The sequence below is a fragment of the Pteronotus mesoamericanus genome, unplaced genomic scaffold, assembly GCF_021234165.1.
Source record: "Pteronotus mesoamericanus isolate MK-2021 breed Mesoamerican mustached bat unplaced genomic scaffold, CSHL_Meso_final contig_20, whole genome shotgun sequence".
Taxonomy (NCBI): Eukaryota; Metazoa; Chordata; class Mammalia; order Chiroptera; family Mormoopidae; genus Pteronotus; species Pteronotus mesoamericanus.
Genome location: NW_026555085.1, coordinates 3164625 through 3183548, shown reverse-complemented (window position 1 = coordinate 3183548; position 18924 = coordinate 3164625). Strand labels below are relative to the sequence as shown.

The following is an 18924-nucleotide window of genomic DNA, read 5'->3' as shown; positions in this document are numbered from 1 at the left end:
ATATTTCTGAGTTATCGAGGAACAAGACAATTCAAAACCTGTGTCCACAAGGCCTCCTTTAGTCAGCTTTGTGTCCTTTGTCTTGCACGGACATTTCTGTTAAGACCAATGATCCTCAACCATTTTGTGCCCCAGGAGATACCTGGCAATGTCTGAGGACATTTTCATTGAGGTGTTGGGGCTGCTGGCTGACATCGAGTGGGTAGGAGTGGGAAATACTGTGAAACATTATACAATGCAGAGGGCAGCCCCTACAATGAATCATTTAGTTCAAACATCAGTAATACTCCAAGCTAAGTAACCTTGTGTTAAGGGTGACTCGTGGCTTAAGAAATGGGGGAGTTTTGGCCTAAGTTACAGTATTCTGCATTCAGAAAATTCCTTGGGAGAGAAGCTGGAATGCTGGACATTTTTCTTCTGAGGATCTCAATGACTCCATTCCTGACACTCGTAGAGAATGAATGGCTCCTTAGCACTGCGAAGAAATACCAACAGCCATGGTTTTTATTTCACTCAATGACAAACTCATGGTGAAATTTCAAACCCTATCTGTTTTAGGATTAGAGTATTCTAAACATAAAAATCATGTAAAGAATTGCTGACTTGCTGCAAAGCACTCTAAAGACCAAAAAAGACCCACTGACTCATGACTCATCTTACTTCACGTGCTTGTTCTGCATGGTTTCAAAGCAGGGAAGGCAAAAATCTCAACATTTACACCTGACAGATCAACATCACATTTTGCAGGAAAACTAAACACATAATGGGGGTACTTTAACTTATCCTTGGATTTATTTAGACTCATGGGAGAAATATTTTAATTAACTTTAAAAATATTACTGAATCATAAAATACATTTTTCTACTTGGGAAAAGGTCTATAATATACTATTACTGCTCTGCTCACATTTGTTTTTAATATGCCCACTATGTTTTTAATATACCCACTAGATTCAGATTAATCTGAAGGGAATAATTTGTGGATTCTGCTATAAATAATACACATTGAAATCCATAATAGAGTTTCTGTAAACCTACACTTCTCTTAATTTTGCTGTTGATTTCCACTAAGTAGATTAAATTATACTCTTAAATGTAGAAATCCGCTTATGCATGAATACAAAATAAAATTTTCACAAAGCAGTCTTGGATATAATGCCCTATTTAGAGATCCAGGTTTATTTATTTTGGATTAATTTCTCCCTCTTGGATGTTGACACACTGTTCTACATCTGTTAAATGTGTGATTATAAAATTAATAATTTTCTACAGTGAAAATTATACACACATATTAAAGTGTCTATCTCTTAGACATCTACAACAGTGTCAATAATAAAAATAAATTAAAAAAGTGCCCATCTCTTTGTCATACTTTTTAAAGGCACTTCCAGGTGACATAAAAAAATGGAAAAAGATCTTATTTAGAACCTATTGATTTTTAATTTCCAATTTTGTGGATTTGTTTCTTTCTAATTCCAGTTTCATCTAATCTGAGTATCACAAAGTGCCTCTATGTGAAAGACTAACAGGTATAATTATTAGCTATTTAATAAGAATTTGTAAAGGCTTTTTAGTATATTTCTAAGAACAGAGAAAGTGAAAGAACCTAATGTGTATTTAAAAATACTTTTGCAAATCAATTAGTTTCTAATTCTTTGCTTCAACAAAGTTGAAGAAGAACTCAACATGGGTTATGAGATTATTAAAAATAGTATTTAATATTATCTATTTAATTTTTGGCATATAACTTAGAAGAAATCTTAAAAATCGGGTAAAGTTGCTACAACAAAATTCTTTCCATTCCCATACTTATTCTGTTCCCATTCTTATTTGTATCAACAATATCTTTTGTTTCATGCAAAATTTTTTTAAAGAAGTAGAAATTGTATAGATATTTAAGGAATAGAAATAATATTTATAATAATGATAAGAAACTTATCAACATGAAAATAAAGCCCCTATGTATTTCAGAAAGAGATGCATTTTCAGTTAAGTTTTACTTTTTAAAAATTTATACTTTTTATATTTTTATTTACTAAAATCTCTATTATTTATATTATTTTGGTCAGCTGTGTATCTCTAATAATTGTAATATTATCTTAATCCATATAACTTTGTCAACACTTAGGAAATAAATTAATTTAGGAACATAGTTTGTTGCAAGGAAGCATAATAGATGGAGCAAGACTTCCAAGAACAAAAATGTGAGAGGGGGCCCAAAAAACCCAGAATTTATTTATTAAAAATTGTGTATTTATTCTAACATGTTTAAGCTTCAGCCACCTTTAAAAGAATTTGATGCAATACATCTATCAAGATGTTTTTTCCACTGCTCAAAACAGTTTTGAACTCATCAATTTTGATGCCTTTTAGTGCTTCTGCCATTTTTTTTTGTTTCCCCTCTTCCACATTGGCAAAACATTTCCCTTTGAGGACTTTTTTCTTCGAGGAAACAAAAAAAAAGTCACTCAGTGTGCGATCCAGTGAATAAGGAGGGTGGGGGGTGGGGGTCACTCTGTTTTTTGGTCAAAATCTGCTCAACACTCAGTGCAGTGTGGGCAGGTGTGCTCTTAAATCACCCATCAGGAAATGGGCAAACATGTTGAAAGTCTTCAAAAAAATTATGCTGAAGTGGAACACAGCCTCTCAGAAGAACACCAGCTAGTACAGATGGGTTCCTAGAAAACTCACCTAGCAGGGGAAGCCTGTACTACAAGGGGCCCACCCTCCAGAAAATAATTCCGGTCTTTTTATTTTGGAGGGGGTTCCCCCTTGTATATTAGTGAATATATTAGGATGTAGCCAGGGTTGAGAACTGGGAAAAAAAAATCAGCTGTTAATGAAGAAGTTGTTTGTGAATTTTTTTTATCCTCACCCGCGGATTTTTTTTATTATTGATCTTAGAGAGAGAAACATCTATGTGAGAGGAACACTGATTAGTTGCTTCCCATACACTGCTGGACCAGGGATTGAAACTGCGACGTTTTGGGGTATGGGGTGATGTTCCAAGCAACTGAGCCACCTGGCCACGGCTGTTTGTGGATTTTAAATTTTAATTATGGGTGTTAAAAGTTATGGTATTTAGATACCATTGGATATGTGACAGAGTGATTAAAAGTTTTATTTACACATGTTAATTGTTAATGTATATAATATGTTGGAAATAATACACCTGGCAACTATTTGAATCCATGCTGAGAATTTCTGGTCGCCCTAAGCTGTGGGAGGGGGCATCTGATCTTTCACAATTCTCTTGGGAGAGGTGTGAAGGAAGACCTCTGAAGCAGTCCTTCCTCCTTTCTGTGTTGCCCTGACAGGAACACGAACTTACAACTGGAGAAGAGATACCGGAGTCAGCAGAGTCATGAGGAAGGAAACACTAAAGGAGAGACACATTTGTCTTGAAGCCTTTCTAGAGGGCCTGCCCCACACCCCAAATCACCAAACCCCAAAGCTCCCCCCAGCTCACAAGGCTGTTCTTTAATTTTCAGCCATTCTTCCCTACAGCAATGAACCAATTTTCCTTTCCTTTGTATTTGAATCTCTCGTCCTTAACTTGAAGCTGAGGATATCCTCTTCTGCTACCTGTGGAGAAAAAGTCACCCCTGTGAGGTCAGGGTGGAAGAGGGGTTTGTGAGGTCCTAGAGTAAACCATTAGTCTTTTTTTTTTTTATTTTTTAAGATTTTATTTATTTTTTAGAGAGAGGGGAAGGGAGGGAGGGAGAGATGCATCAATGTATGGCTTCCTCTCATGTGCCCCGTACTGGGGACCTGGCCCACAACCCAGGCATGTGCCCTGACTGGGAACCAAACCGGCCACCCTTTCGTTTGCAGGCCAGCACTCAATCCACTGAGCTGCACCAGTCAGGAACCATTAGTCTTAAGGTAGTATAAACATTTTAATACCAGACCCTGATAGAATCTGGAAACAGGAAGGGGAGAGGCATAAGATTAGACAACTGCACTCCTAAGTCTGTCCTGCAGCAGTAGCTTCTGCCAATGAACCATACATCTGGGGACACCACCAAGTTTCTTTGACTCCAAATTTGCTCCTCATATAGGCCTGGGGTAGATATCTCTTTGATTAACCAGTCACACAGTTGCGTAGCACCGCTTACACATACATACATGCTCACCTGGTGATTGTTCTTAATCAAGTCTGGCACCTGGTTTCCTCCCATTGAATCACTGGTGAAAAATATGGAAAGTGCAAGAACAGAGTGCTTGAAGTAGATCTTATGGAGATAGGGGAACCATTTCTCAGGTGCTTGGATGTCTTTTTGGCCAAGCTCCTGGCTCTGTGAAGTGGGGAAGATCTGAATGTACAGCAGGCACAGGGAGCTCAGCCCACAGGGGCAGGCCATCACAGGCAGACGCCTGACATTGGGCACTGGGACTCCTAGAAGACCTGAACTGCTGACTGCAGTTCTCCATCTTGACTGCTTCGCAGACTGATATCCAAGCTGTCTCCACCAGGTTCTTGCCTCACCTCCTGTGACCAAAGCTGCAGGAAGTTACTTGAATGTGCTGGCTGGCCTCGTAGGCCATACCTCCTGCCTATCAAGCTCACACCTGCCTGCCTGATGATCCTACCCCTTCCCATCCTCTATAGCACATCTGTGAGTCACCATCTCTGGCCCTAGCACACAAGTGGTGGCATATGTGTACCTCACTTATTTGAAGTGGGAAACCCACAAGTCAAGATGAAAAGACCTGGTATCCTCACTCTCATTCTACTTGTTTATCTGTATTATCCAAACTCCACTCGAATAACCACAGCACCAAGGAAGAATAGACCATCAATTACATCCATTATAAGGAGATAAGGAATTGGCTTTGGGAAGGGGAAGAGATGGCTTATGATTCTCTCTAGCCTGGAACGCAGGTCTTGCTTAAGGCAACCTGGAGGGCTGCTGATTTCCCTGGTCTAAGAAGAGATTCCCTTTCCCCCATATCCTTCTGGATCCCATCCCCATCTCAGGCTGAGGGATGAGGATGTGAGGCCCGGAGAATGGTGTCTGAGAGAGAAAATGGCTGATGCACAAACTCAGGCCACCTCAGGTTAATGGGAAGGACTTATATATCCAAACAAACGTGGTAAGAACTGAAGGCAAAAATGCACCACCAGAAGTATCTCTCGAGACCCTCCCCAAGGACCTGGACTCCTTTAATGATTCCATAAGATCAGGATTGTTAGGGTAGACGGTGATGTGGGCTGTGAAAGAATTCACAAAAAAAAGAAAGTGCAGAGAGCAAAGTTTTTTTACATTTACTTTCCCAAGAGACGGAAAGAGCTCGGTGCAGAGTTGTGCACCAGCCCTGAGAGGTATGGACTGTGAGCTTTTATAGGATAATGGGGTGGTTGTAGATAAAGCAGGGTGTTTCAGTTAGGCTGCAACTTGTTTCGATGTTATCTTTGGGTGCAGGGTCAGGTCCCGATCTTGTGGTCTGGTATGTCCTGTTTCTTAAGTTCCTGGAACCTCTGTGCCTTCAGGGCACTTCCAATAATTTTTGAGTCCTGAGGATAAAGGCTCATAAAACAATTAGGGTCAGTCATGCTTTATGCAGTCCAGCTAGCTCTGGGAAAGGGCCTGAAAAGGGGACTTTTGTCCTATTAAGGAGCACTCAGAGTTTTACCGAATGTGGACCCAGAATGTGGACCCATTGACGCGGGGACGGGGGGGGGGGGGGTAGCCCCAGATGCTATTACTGGAACAACGTCCCCCCTTTCCCGGAGTCCCTCTGTTCTAGGTTCTTTGCCTGCCGCCCTTAAAAGTTATGGTTCTCAATGGAAGAGTTTGGTGAAAAGGAAAGGACCTATTTATTCAAAAGGTATACAGGTTTTGAATAATGGCTAAATGTCACTGTGAAACCTCAAACTCCCTTTAAAAACACCCACCAACACACACAGTCCTGTCTTTCCCCCACTTTGCCCAGTCAGGCCAGTCAGGGGTACCTCCTTCAGAAGAAAATAACAGAAGCCTGGAACTCAGCTAGGCAGGCCTCTCGCGGTTCCCAGCAACATCTGCTGTGTCGCCACGATCTCCATTTCTTAATCCAAAACAACATAGCATCTTCTCATGGACCACTGGCAAGAGTCCTTTCTCCCCTTTCTTTCCAGCTCGGTCTTCGCGGACTTCGCGGTCTTCGCGGTCTTCCCGGTCTTCACATTGTTCCCGTTTCTGTGCCCCACCGCCTCTCACACAGGCCCTGTATCTTCTTGCCAGTTACATCTGGCATTAAAGTTATGCAAACCTTCCTGGTTAGACTTGTCAAGATGCAAAATAACTATCTTTGCATATGAGGTCTGTAGCTATCCAGCTGTTATTGACATGCAAAGTAACCCTCAAAGGCCCTGCTCCATGTCTCCCATCCTCCAAGGAGGCTGGGGGCGAGGGAAGTGTGAGAGAATACCCTATAGTTCTCTTGAACACTCCAAGTTCTGGACCCCATTACAAGAGTACCCCTCCCAGAAGTAAAGGGTCTCTAAAGGTTTAGGCAGACACTCCTCTCCCTTGTCAGGAAGGAGACCCTTTTTCATTGCTCCCCCTACCTCACAGGGCCTCATGGAGGGAACCAATGAGGAATGTAGTGGTCCAATCCCCTCCTCATTACCCGTGCTGGGTGATTCCTGGGGTACATGATTACCGTCCCAGACCTCACCCTGCAACGGCGCCTCCTGCACGTCCTTCATGTATTTGTAGAGCCTCCTTATGCTTTCTGGCTCCAGGCAGGCGCTCCAGAACTCTGCATATGGGTGTCTCCCTTTGAGCCTGGGGTTTGGAGCCGCAGTGTCCACTTCTGTCCGGGTCTCCAGGTCCAGGTTCAGGCATTTTGGTGAGGGTCATGGGAGAAGCATAACTCGCCCCGCACCATCCCCTTACCGCAGAGCTAGTGCACCTGGAAGCCTACATCCAGGGGAATCCGCCTTGGGTGCATCCCAAATGCCCCAGCCTCACCTACCTCAGGTCCTGAGGCCATGCTTGGCCCAGCTGAACGCCACTCAGGGTTGGGCGCAGTGGGTACCCGGAAACGCCAGCGAATTTGGGCTAACACCCTGCCTGCAGAATCTCTATGCTCTGGGGGTGGAGCTGGCCTTCCAGTCTTAGGTGAGCTGAGATGTCCAGCCCTTGGGCTCCACTCCGAGGTTTTCTCAGCCTGTCCGCGCTGTTCCAGGGCCTGGGACTGTGACCGTGCACTTTGTCTTGCCCTTTCCAGACTCAGAGCCCAACCCCGGCCTCTGGCGGCTAGATAGGGGGTGGCGGTGAATGGCAGCGACCCAGAAATACCCCGACTGTGTGTCTGCGTTGTCAGGGTGGTCGATGATGGGAACTGTGAAAGAATTCACAAAGAGAAGGACGTGCAGAGAATAAAGGGTTTTTATTTTTACTTTCCCAAGGGACGGAAAGGGCTAGGTGTGGCGAGATATACCAGCCTTGAGGAGTGGGGACTTTGAGTTTTCATTGGATTATAATTAGATTAAAAAAGGATGCAGGGCTGCTGTTGTGTGGCCCCCGGTCTGTTGGGGCACTGTAACTTGAGGCTGCAGTTTCTTCCAGTATTATCTTCTGCCTGTGGATGTAGTGAGTGGTTAATTCTGTTCTGGCTTTCCAATTATTTCCAGTCCTGGGGACATAAACTCAGAAGAGTAAAATGGCAGTCATGTTTGACCAGGACAGGCCTCCTCGGCAAATGGTGCCACAATAGCCAATGGGCTTGGCTTTGTCCTTCCACACACAACCTGAAGCAACCACTCCAGGACTCTGGCGGGCTTCTTTTTTACTTCCCACCCCTCACAGCTGCTAGTCCAGTGGCCAATTATCCACTTGCAGGGAGGATGGGGGAGTGGAGAGGCAGGCTGGAGGAGGTAGCAGGGGTAGAGTGGGGAGAGGAGGTGGGATTAATGTGGCGGGAGGGTGCGGGGGCCGGAAGTGTTACTGTGCCAGCATTTTCCTCTCAAGCGTAGTTTCCTCTCTGCCCACCTCTGACAGCTGCTCTCCTCTCCAGCAGGCCGTGAAAAGAGCAGGAGGGGGATTTCTAGTAGTGCGATCAGGTTCTTTTGATGCCACAGAATGAATCAGGAACTTAGCACCTAAATTCACTGTAGCTTACTTGATAGATGTGAATCTTGAGTAACTCTTGAACCTTCCCCACTGGCTAGTGGTAAAGACTCATCTGTCCCTGAACAGAAAACCTGAAAGCGTTGGTTGTACTCCTAAGTCCACTTACAAACCTCATCCATGACTGTGAAAGACTATGTGTATATATACTGTATTTGTGGAATGCCATATAAATTATGTATAAATATATACAGTATAGTAATATATAAAAAGTATATAAGAAATATTTTATATATATGTAACGAAATAGAATAGAATAAGGTAGAATGGAAAATACCAACCTGCATCACAGACAGTGAGTGTAAGTATAGTTTCATGAAATATATATAACAGTTTTTTAAAAATTTGAAAAGCACTGATTCCTATCCCTGAACTGAACTCTCGAAGTAACCCAGAGGCCTTCTCTGAGGATCCCGCCCCCCAACATCCCACACTCATCTATAAGGAAAGGAGCCCTGAGCCAATGACTTTCCTTCAGGAAATGGCCTGTGATGGAAATGGGCTTCGCTCTTTCTTTCTGAAAATAGCTGCTGGTTGGGGGCACCATACAATGATTAACTAATTTTCAGTCACATTGAATGCTTCACTTTAGTCATCATCTATAGAAAGAATTGAATTGATTGTTAAATATCTTCCCACAAAGGAAACTCAAAGACCTGTTTGCTACACCACCTGCAACTAAACCCACGAATCAAACACTCAAGGAAAAGTAATTCTAATCCCTACACAAGTCCGTACAGAAAACAAGAGGATATATCCCCTACTCATTTTATGAGGCTAGTATAATCTTTATATTAAAAACATGACAAAGACATTACAAGAAAGAAGACTTATGTCAGTCACACTCATGAATATAGATACAAATTCCTAAATACAAGCTCAGATGAGCTTTCACACAGGGAAAATAAATCTCCCACTCAAATAAAAGATATCATTGATTTCTTGGGAAAGCTGAAGATTGTACAGTAGCAATTTCCTTCCATGAAAAAGCAAGGAGAAAATACATAGGAGTTTGGCAAATGTAGGTTTACAATTGCGAGTACATGAAACTTTATTCTTGTATCATCATGTATTCATTATTGTATTATTTATTTGTATTACAACTGTAAACCTACTTTAGCCCAACCCTGTATATCTCAAAGAGAAAAATATATGCATAGCTTCCTTAAGTTTTCCTCCTTCCTTCCTTTATTTTCTTGTCTTTTCTTTTTAATCTTGGAGTGGTAGGTTGTGGATCTGTTACTAAGGAAGAGCAACCAGTTGGAACGTCTGTGTTCCATGTCATGCCTGCCTGCAGAGAGGGAATACACTCCATCTCAGCTTCATTTCTCACCAAGAGTTATTTCAAATCAGGTGAAATTATTACTTGATCAACTCAGAAAAGCAAATGATAGAACATGCTAGAATAACAACTGTTCTATGCCAGTGGTTTTCAAAACCTGGTCTCCAGACCAGCGGCTTCAGCATCCCCTGAAAATGTATTAAAATGCAAATTTCCAGACCCACTGAATCAGAAATGGTATCCGTGGGGCCCAGGAATCTGCATTTTAACAGCCCTCCAGATGATTCTGATGCACTCAAGTTTCTGACCATCTGCTTTGATTCAGCTGTTGCCCATACTACCACTGACTTCTTGCAAAAACCTCTGGGCAAAAATCAAAACCAAAATAAAACCTCATAATTGTCTTACTTTCTAATACTCTGGATTTCCAGTACAAATAATTCTTAAACAAAGTTTTGTTTGAGCTAGAGAAAGATAACAGGTAGGTAAGCTCCCACTGAGGCCCAAATGGAGACTCATCTTACTTGATTGACTTTTTAAAATTAAATTTTTTTTATTATGGGCTCATTTTTAGGCTCAGCATGGAATAACCTGCCGTACATCACTACTCTCTGCTTGGTTCAGTCATCCAACAGTCTTTCGCACTTTGTTTAGTAAAAATCCAGTAGAGCCATTTTATTCTGTGTGTGTGAGAAAAGGGGAATGCCAATGATTTTTTTCATGTTTGACAAAAAAATTCACAAATAATTTTACCTTCCTGTAGATGGAGATGTTAACATTGTCACCAGAGCATTAAATTATTAAGATGAGTGGTCAGAATTACAGATGTTTTATAGGATAAAGGTCATTTTAAAAGGTCTGTCCAAAGTCTCTGAGGTCTAGAGGTTTGACAAATTATCCTTGTTAAAAATATTTACAAAGACAGATTTATGCTAAAACATATGTTCCTTGTTTTCCTGTTTTGAGGGCAGGAAAACATTTTTTCCTTCTTATCTGGCTGAGAATTTTGTCACCAGCATTTCAAGGCTAAGAACTAAAGTTTCATTCTTTTTTTTCTTTTATTTATTTTTATTGTTCAAATACATTTGTCTCCAATTTTCTGCCACCACTTTCCCCTGCCCCACCCACCTCCACTGCCCACCCTCAATCTTCCCCACTTTGTGTCCCCACTTTGGGTCCTTCATACATGTTCCTTGACTTGACTCTTCCCCTTCTTTTCTCCATTACCCCCTCTCTCCTTCTGCCTGGTTACTGTTGGTTTGTTTTTTTTCTTTCACTGTTGCTGGTTATATTTTGCTTGCTTGTTTGTTTTTTTTATTAGGTTTCACTTATAGGTGAGATCATATGGTATTTGTCTTTCACCCCCTGGCTTATTTCGCTTAACATAATGCTCTCCAGTTCCATCCATGCTGTCACTAAGGGTAGTAGCTCTTTCTTTCTTTTTGCTGAATAGTATTCCATTGTGTAAATGTACCATATTTTTTTTTTGTCCCAGTCGTTTACTAATGGGCACTTGGCTATTGTAAATTGTGCTGCTATGAACACTGGGGTGCATATGTTCTTTTGAGTTGGTGTTTCAGGATTCTTAGGGTATAATTCCAGCAGTGGAATTGCTGGGTGAAAAGGCAGTTCCATTTTTAGCTCTTTGAGGAAATTCCAAACTGTCTTACACATGGCGGCACCAGTCTGCATTCTCACCAACAGTGTACTAGGGTTCCCTTTTCTCCACAAGCTTGCCAGCACCTGTTGTTTGTTGATTTGGTTATGATGGCCATTCTGACCAGTGTGAAGTAATATCTCATTGTGGTTTTAATTTGCATGTCTCTGATGGCTAGTGATGCTGAGCATCCTTTCATATGTCTCTGGGCCTTGTATATGTCCTCCTTGGAGAAGTGTCTGTTTATGTCCTTGGCCCATTTTTTAATTGAATTGTTTGTCTTCCTGGAGTGGAGTCCTATGAGTTGGAGAGCAAATCCTTGTCCAAGGTATCACTGGCAAATATATTTTTCCATGTGGTTGGTTCCTTTTTCATTTTGCTGATGTTTTCTTTAGCCACACCAAAGCTTCTTATTTTGATGAAGGCCCATTTGTTTATTTTTTCCTTTATGTTCCTTGCTCTAGGGGACATATCAGTGAAAATACTGCTGCATTGAATATCTGAGAGTTTCCTGCTTATGTTCTCCTCTAGGACTTTCATGGTGTCGTGACTTACATTTAAGTCTTTTATCCATCTTGAGTTTATTTTTGTGTGTGGTGTAAATTGGTGGTCGAATTTCATTTTTTTGCCTGTAGCTGTCCAGTTTTCCCAACACCATTTGTTGAAGATGCTATTTTTATTCCATTTTGTGCTTCTGCCCGTTGTCAAATATTAATTGACCATAGAGACATGGGTTTACTTCTGGACTCTCTATTAGGTTCCATTGACCTATGCGTCTGTTCTTATGCCAGTTTTGACTGTTTTAGACTGTTTTGATTACTGTGGCCTTGTAATATAGTTTGATGTCAGGTATTTTGCTCCCTTCTACTTTGTCCTTCTTTTTCAAATTTGCTGCAGCTATTTGGAGTCATTTATAGTTCCATAAAATTTTTGAAACACTTGTTCTATATCTGTGAAATACATCATTGATTTTTATAGGGAGTGCTTTTAATTTATAAATTGCTTTGGGTAGTATGGACATTTTGATGATGTTAAGTATTCTAATCTATGAACATGGATTATGCTTCCATTTATTTGTGTCTTACTTAATTTCTTCAGTGTTGTGTAGTTTTCTGAGTATAGGTCTTTTACCTCCTTGGTTAAGTTTATTCCTAGGTAGTTTATTTTTCTTGTTGCTATAGCAAATAAGATTTTTTCCCTAATTTCTGATTCTGATATTTCATTTTGATGTACAAAAATGCCTTTGATTTCTGAATATTGACTTTGTATCCTGCTGTTTTGTCAAATTCACTTAAGAGATTGAGTAGTTTTTTGGCGGAGTCTATAACGTTTTCTATGTACACTATCATGTTATCTGCAAATAATGACAGTTTTACTTCCTCCTTTCCCATTTGGATGCCTTCTATTTATTTATTTTTCTTGTCTGATTACTGTGGCTAGGACTTCCAATACTATGTTGAATGGAGGTGGTGAAAGCGGACAACCTTGTACTGTTCCCGATCTTCCTGGGAAAGCTTTTAGTTTTTGCCCATTGAGTATGATGTTGGCTGTAGGTTTCTTGTATATGGCCTTTATTATGTTGAGGTATGCCCCCTTTATTCCCACTTTGCTGAGTGTTTTTATCATAAATGGGTGCTGTACTTTATCAAGTGCTTTTTCCACATCTATTGATATGATCATGTGGTTTTTGTCTTTCCTTTTGTTTATGCAATATATTACATATATTGACTTGCGAATATTGAACCATCCTTGCATCCCTGAGCTGAATCCCACTTGATCGTGGTAGTTGACCTTTTTAATGTATTGCTGGGTGCAGTTTGTCAAAATTCTGTTGAGGATTTTAACATCTATGTTCATCAGCGATATTGGCCTTTAGTTTTCTTTCTTTGTTGTTTCTTTATCTGGTTTTGGGATTAGGATGATGCTTGCCTCATAAAAAGAGTTAGAGAGTCTTCCCTCTATTTGGATTTTTTGGAATAGTCTGAGGACAGGGGTTGGTTCTTCCTTAAATGTTTTGTAAAATTCTCCTGTGAGACCATCTGGCCCAGGGCTTTTGAGTGCCAGGAGTTTTTTGATTACTGCTTCAATTTCACCAGCTGTTATCATTCTGTTCAGGCTTTTTGCTTCTTCTCCATTCAGTGTTGGAAGATTATACTTTTCTAGAAATTTGTCCATTTCATCAAGGTTTTCAAAGTTCTTGGCATATAATTGTTCATAGTAATTTTATACAATCCTTTGTATTTCTGTGTTATCGGTTGTTATTTCTCCTCTTTCATTTCTGATATTATTTATTTGGGTCCTTTCCCTTTTTTTCTTCATGAGTCTGCTTAAAAGCTTGTCGATTTTGTTGATCTTTTCAAAGAAGCAGGGTCTGGATTTGTTGATCCTTTGAGTTGTTCTTTTAGTTTCTATGTCATTCAGTTCTGCTCTGATCATGATTATTTCCTTCCTTCCTTGCTCTGGGCTTTGTTTGTTGTTGTTTTTCCACTTCTTGAAGATGTAGATTTAGGTTATTTGAAATGTTTCTATCTTTTTTAGGTGGGCCTGTATTGCTATGCACTTCCCTCTCAGGATTGCCTTCTCTGTGCCCCATAGGTTATGGACTGTTGTGTGTCATTTTCATTTGTTCCCAGAACTTTTTGATTTCTTCTTTGATCTCATTATTGACCCATTCATTGTTTAATAGCATGCTATTCAGTCTCCATGAATTTGAGTGTTTTTGAGTTTTTTCCCTGAGGTTGGTTTCTAGTTTCAAGCCACTGTGGTCCAAGAAAATGCTTGTTATTATTTTAATTTTCTTGAATTTGTTGAAGCTTGTTTTGTGTCCTACCATGTGATCTATCTTTGAAATGTTCCGTGTGCATTTGAAACGAATGTGTATTTTGCTTCTTTTGGATGAAAGTTTCTATATTTATCAGTTAAGTCCATTTGGTCTAATATGTCATTCAGTTTCACAACATCCTGGTTGATATCTTCTTTGGAAGATCTATCCATTGTTGATTGTGTTGTTAAAATCCCATACTATAATTGTGTTGCTTTCTATATCTTTCTTGAAGTCTTCCAAGATTATCCTTATATATTGGGGTGCTCCTAGCTGCGTGCATATAGGTTTACAATGTTTATGTCTTTTTGATGGATTTTTCCTTTGAGTATTATCAAGTGTCCTTCTGGGTGTCTTTTTATGGACTTTGTTTTGAAATCTATTTTGTCTGATATAAGAATTGCTACCCTGGCTTATTTTTCCTGTCCATTTGATTGGAATATTTTTTTTTTCCCATCCCTTTACTTTCAGTCTGTGTAGGTCCTTCGTTCTGAGGTGGGTCTCTTATAGGCGAGAACTAAAATTTCATTATTGGCATTGAATCAAAAAGAGGCAGACCCTTTTAGAAAGTCAGATTTTATAATGTGAAATGGAAAGTGCTGTAGTAGAATTTTAATGGGTGTGGAATGAGGTTTAGGACAGGGTGTAGGCTAAGAAGCCCCCTCCCCTAGCTTGGGGGCTGGTAAAAGCAGCAGCACAGGGGTTGAAAGTTATTTTGCATATCAATAACAGCAGCCTAATTTCACAGTCTGCCTGGGCCAAGGAGATGAGCGTGACTTGGACTCATGATGTAGCTGGGAGGCAGCTCCCCTGATTATAGTGCCTGAACAAGAGGTTGGAGATGGTTCGCTCCATGCCATGGGGCCACACCTGCCCAGACTAACTGGCAGCCAAGAAAGACAGAAAATACAAGAATGCTAGCAGGTGTGGCTGATTGTGGAGGGAGTCAGAAATGGGGTCACGGAGGAAGATCCAGGCTGGGATTTAAACAAAAAGGCAGGCCTTTTGTGCCATGGGGACAGTGGTGGACCTTGCAGGACCATGTGGGTCAATAGGGGGTGAAAGGACTCTCCTTGTGCAGCCATGAGGTACCGCATAGTTTTGGATTAAGAACTGGAGATCTCAGCAACACAGCTAATGTTGCTGAGAACCATGGGATAGCTGCCCAGCTGAGCACGGATCACTGGGAGGAACTGGAAGGAGTGAGCTGCGGACTTCTGTTTTTGTTTTGTTTTCTGTTTTGTTTTGTTTTGTTTTGTTTTTTCCTTCTGGAAGGCTGTGCTTCTGGTTGGCATGCTCAAGACTGGCCAGACTGGGCAAAGAGAGAGGGCAGGATTGTGTGTGTGTTGGTATATCTTTGTTTCTAAAGGGAGTGAGGTTTAATGGCAGAATCCTGCCACTATTCTAAACCTGTATAATTTTTCATTAAATAATTGCTTTCCTTTTTACCAGACTCTGGCATTGAGAGCCACAGTTCCTACCGGCAGGCGAAGAAGAGCCATAGAACAAAAAGACCTCTAGGAGATGTTTTCTGTAACAGAACTAGTTAGGTAGGGAATGGGGGACTTTTAACAATAGTCAAAGAAGGAAGGAAGGAAGGAAGGGAGGGAGGGAGGGAGGGAGGGAGGGAGGGAGGGAGGGAGGAAAACAAAAGGAAAGGAAGGATGGAAAGGAGACAGAAAGAAAGAAAATTCAAAAGAATAAGAAAGGAAGAAATCAAGCTTTCAGTATTCATAGGTGATATGATATGATTGTAGAGAAATGAAAAAGAATCAAAGTCAAGAATTAATAAGAGAATTTAGTCAGGTGGTTGGATAAATATGCAAAATCTCAGTTGCATTTTTCTATCAAAACAAAAAGGTAGGAGATGTGATAAAATAATGTCATTTAATAGCACAGTTATGATAATCAGTAATAAAGTCTCAGAAAGAAAAAACATGCAGGATTTTTTTAAACTGAATTTATTGGGGTTACATTGGTTAATACAATTTTATAGGGTTCAAGTGTACAATTCTACAATCTGTATATTGTATTATGTGTTCAACATTGAAAGTCTAGTCTTCTTCTGCTACCATTTATCCCATTTACCCTCTTCTACCTGTCCCCATTCCCTTTCCTTCTGAAATCACCATGCTGTTGTCTATGAGCTTTGTTTTGGGGTTTCATTTTTTTCTTAATCCCTATTTCACCCAGTCCCCCAGTCTCACTCCTCTCTGACAGCTGTCGATCTGTTCTCTGTATCTGAGTCTGTTTCTGTTTTGCGTATTTTTTTATTAGATTCCACATATAAATAAAATCATATGGTATTTGTCTTTCTCTGACTGGCTTATTTCACTTAACATAATACCATCTACATCCATCCATGCTCTCATGAAAGGTAGGATTTCCTTCTTCTTCTTCTTCTTCTTCTTCTTCTTCTTCTTTTTTTTAACAGCCATGTAGTATTCATTGTGTAAGTTTACCACAGGTTTTTTTTAGCTGTTCATCTATCAGTGGGCACTTTGGTTGCTTCCAAATCTTGGTTATTTTAAATAACGCTGCAATAAACATGGGAGGGCATATATTCTTATTTTTAATTTATTTAGAGAGAGAGGAAAGAAGGGAAAGACAGAGAAACATCAATCAGTTGTCTTCCATACTCACCCCAACCAGGGATTGGACCTGAAACCTAGGTATGTGGCCTGAATGGGGATTGAACCTGCAACTTTTTGGTGTATGGGATAATGCTCCAACCTACTGAGTCACTCTGTCAGGGCTATTCTGATGAATTAGTGTTTTGGGTTTCTTTGGATATATTCCTAGAAGTGGAATTGCTAGGTCATAAGGCATTTGCATGTTTACTTTTTTGAGGAAACTCCATATTGTTTTCCAATGTAATATGTAGTGGTTGCACCAAACTACATTCTTACCAATAGTGCATGGGTGTTTCTTTTTCTCCATATCTTTGCCAACTCTTGTCATTTGTGGAGTTGTTGATGATAGCCACTCTGACAGGTGTGAGGTGGTATCTCATAGTTTTAATTTGCATTTCGCTGATGATTAGCGACATTGAGCATCTTTTCATATGTCTATTGGCCAGCTGTATGCCCTCTTTGGAAAAGTGCCTCTTCAAGTCATTTGCCCATTTTTTAATTGAATTGTTTGTTTGGTGCTGAGTTGTTTGAATTTTTTATAAACTTTGGATGTTAACCCCTTATCAGAAGTATCATTGGCAAATATGTCCTCCCATTCAGTGTGTTGTCTTTTCATTTTGTTAATGTTTTCCTCTGCTGTGCAATTTTTTTTTTACTTTGATGTAGTCCCATTTGTTTATTTTTTCCTTTGTTTCCCTTGACCCAGGTGATATATCAAAAAAAATTATTGTTTTGAGAATATTCAAGATTTTACTACCTTAATTTTTTCTAGAATTTTTATAGTTTCAAATCTTACATTTATCTTTAATTCATTTTGAGTTATATCTCCTGTATGGTGTAAGAAGGTGGTCTAGTTTCATTTTTGTGCATGTATATGTCTAATTTTCCCAATACCATTTATTGAATAAACCGTTTTTATCCCATTGTATGTTCTTGCCTCCTTTGTCAAATATCAATTGACTATAAAGATGTGGGTTTATTTCTGAACTCTCTATTTTCTTCCATTGATCTGTATGTCTGTTTTTCTGAGAGGAGCATGCTGTTTTGATTACTATGGCCTTGTAGTATAGTTGGATACAGGTAGTGTGATTCCTTCAACTTTGTTCTTCTTTCTCAAGGTGAGGAAGGAGATAGTAAGAAAGCAGGAAACTCCAGAGGTGCTCCAGGGCTAAGATAAAGAACGGGCAGAGATGCTGTTCTAAGACTAATAGTTCCTGCTTTCTGGAAAAACACTGAATCCTAGTGAATCAGGAATGCACCTACACAGAAGATGCTACCTGACCCCTGCTTCATTATAATAGCATTATAATAAATTAGGATTGTGGGACCCCCTTCCCAGTAGCCAAACAAGAAAATCATAGGAGACCACATGCACAGTAACTTTAAAATAATATAACTACTTGTACATGTGCAATAAAAGCCTGCCAAAACTAGCCAGGAGAGACCTACCCTAAAAGAACAAAAGCCCTCTATCCCCTGAGGTCAGGGCTCTGCTCAACTCTGCTCAGCTCTGCTCTGTTCTGCTCTGTTCTGCTAAGAGTTTGCATGCTCCCATGTTCTGTGTGGCTTAATAAATCTGCTTTCTCTTTCTTTCGGCTATAAACTCTGTGTGTTCAGTTCAATTTTTTGTCCGTGATCACCAAGAACCTGATTACCTGTGCCTACCTGTAACAAAGGTTGTTGTGTCTATTTGAGTTCTTTTGTGGTTCCATATAAATATTTGGAATATTTGTTTTAGTTCTGTGAAATACACTATTGGTATTTTGATAGGAGTTGTGTTGATCCTATAGATTGCTTTGGGAAGTATGGACATTTTCATAATGTTAATTCTTCCTATTCACGAACACAGTATATTCTTCCACTTATTGTATCTTCCTCAATTCCTTTATTCAGTATCTTATAATTTTCTGAGTATAGATCTTCTACCTCCTTGGTTAAATATATTCCTAGGTATCTTTTTTTTCTGACATGCCAGATTTTAATGGGGAAAATTAAAAATACTGAAAGATGTTGCAAAAGTCCTGCGTAAATGGAGAGATAAATCATAATCATGGCCAGGAAACATCAATGTTACAAAAGTGGTAGTATTCCCCAATATGACCTATAAGTTCAATGAAATTTCTACAAAAACCTCTACAGGGTGTTTATGGAATTTAGACAAGAGGAGGCAAGATACAACTGAAGACAAAGATGAAGTTGGGGTGCTTCTAAAAATATAACAAGAGAGTATGATGTCATTGTAGTAAGACTGTGCACTATTGATGGTGGTAGGATGTGTGGAAAACTGGACCAACAAAATATGATGGAAAAACAGCAGCAGGCCCCCTTGTATATGAAGAGTGGACATTAAAGACAGAGATAAAAGATGTACTGTTCAATAAATTACGCTGGAATAATTATATATACATTCAT

General features: G+C 40.0%; 1 protein-coding gene across 1 annotated transcript in view; it reads right to left on the bottom strand.

Annotated features, from left to right (window-relative positions):
• The window catches only part of LOC129067923 (uncharacterized), a 30404-nt gene extending 22163 nt beyond the window's left edge, over positions 1 to 8241 (bottom strand). Inside the window, 3 exon segments of the mRNA XM_054570201.1 lie at positions 6615 to 6810; positions 6963 to 7331; positions 8233 to 8241. Coding sequence (XP_054426176.1) covers positions 6615 to 6810; positions 6963 to 7331; positions 8233 to 8241 — 574 coding nt within the window.
• Positions 8242 to 18924: the final 10683 nt, after the last annotated feature.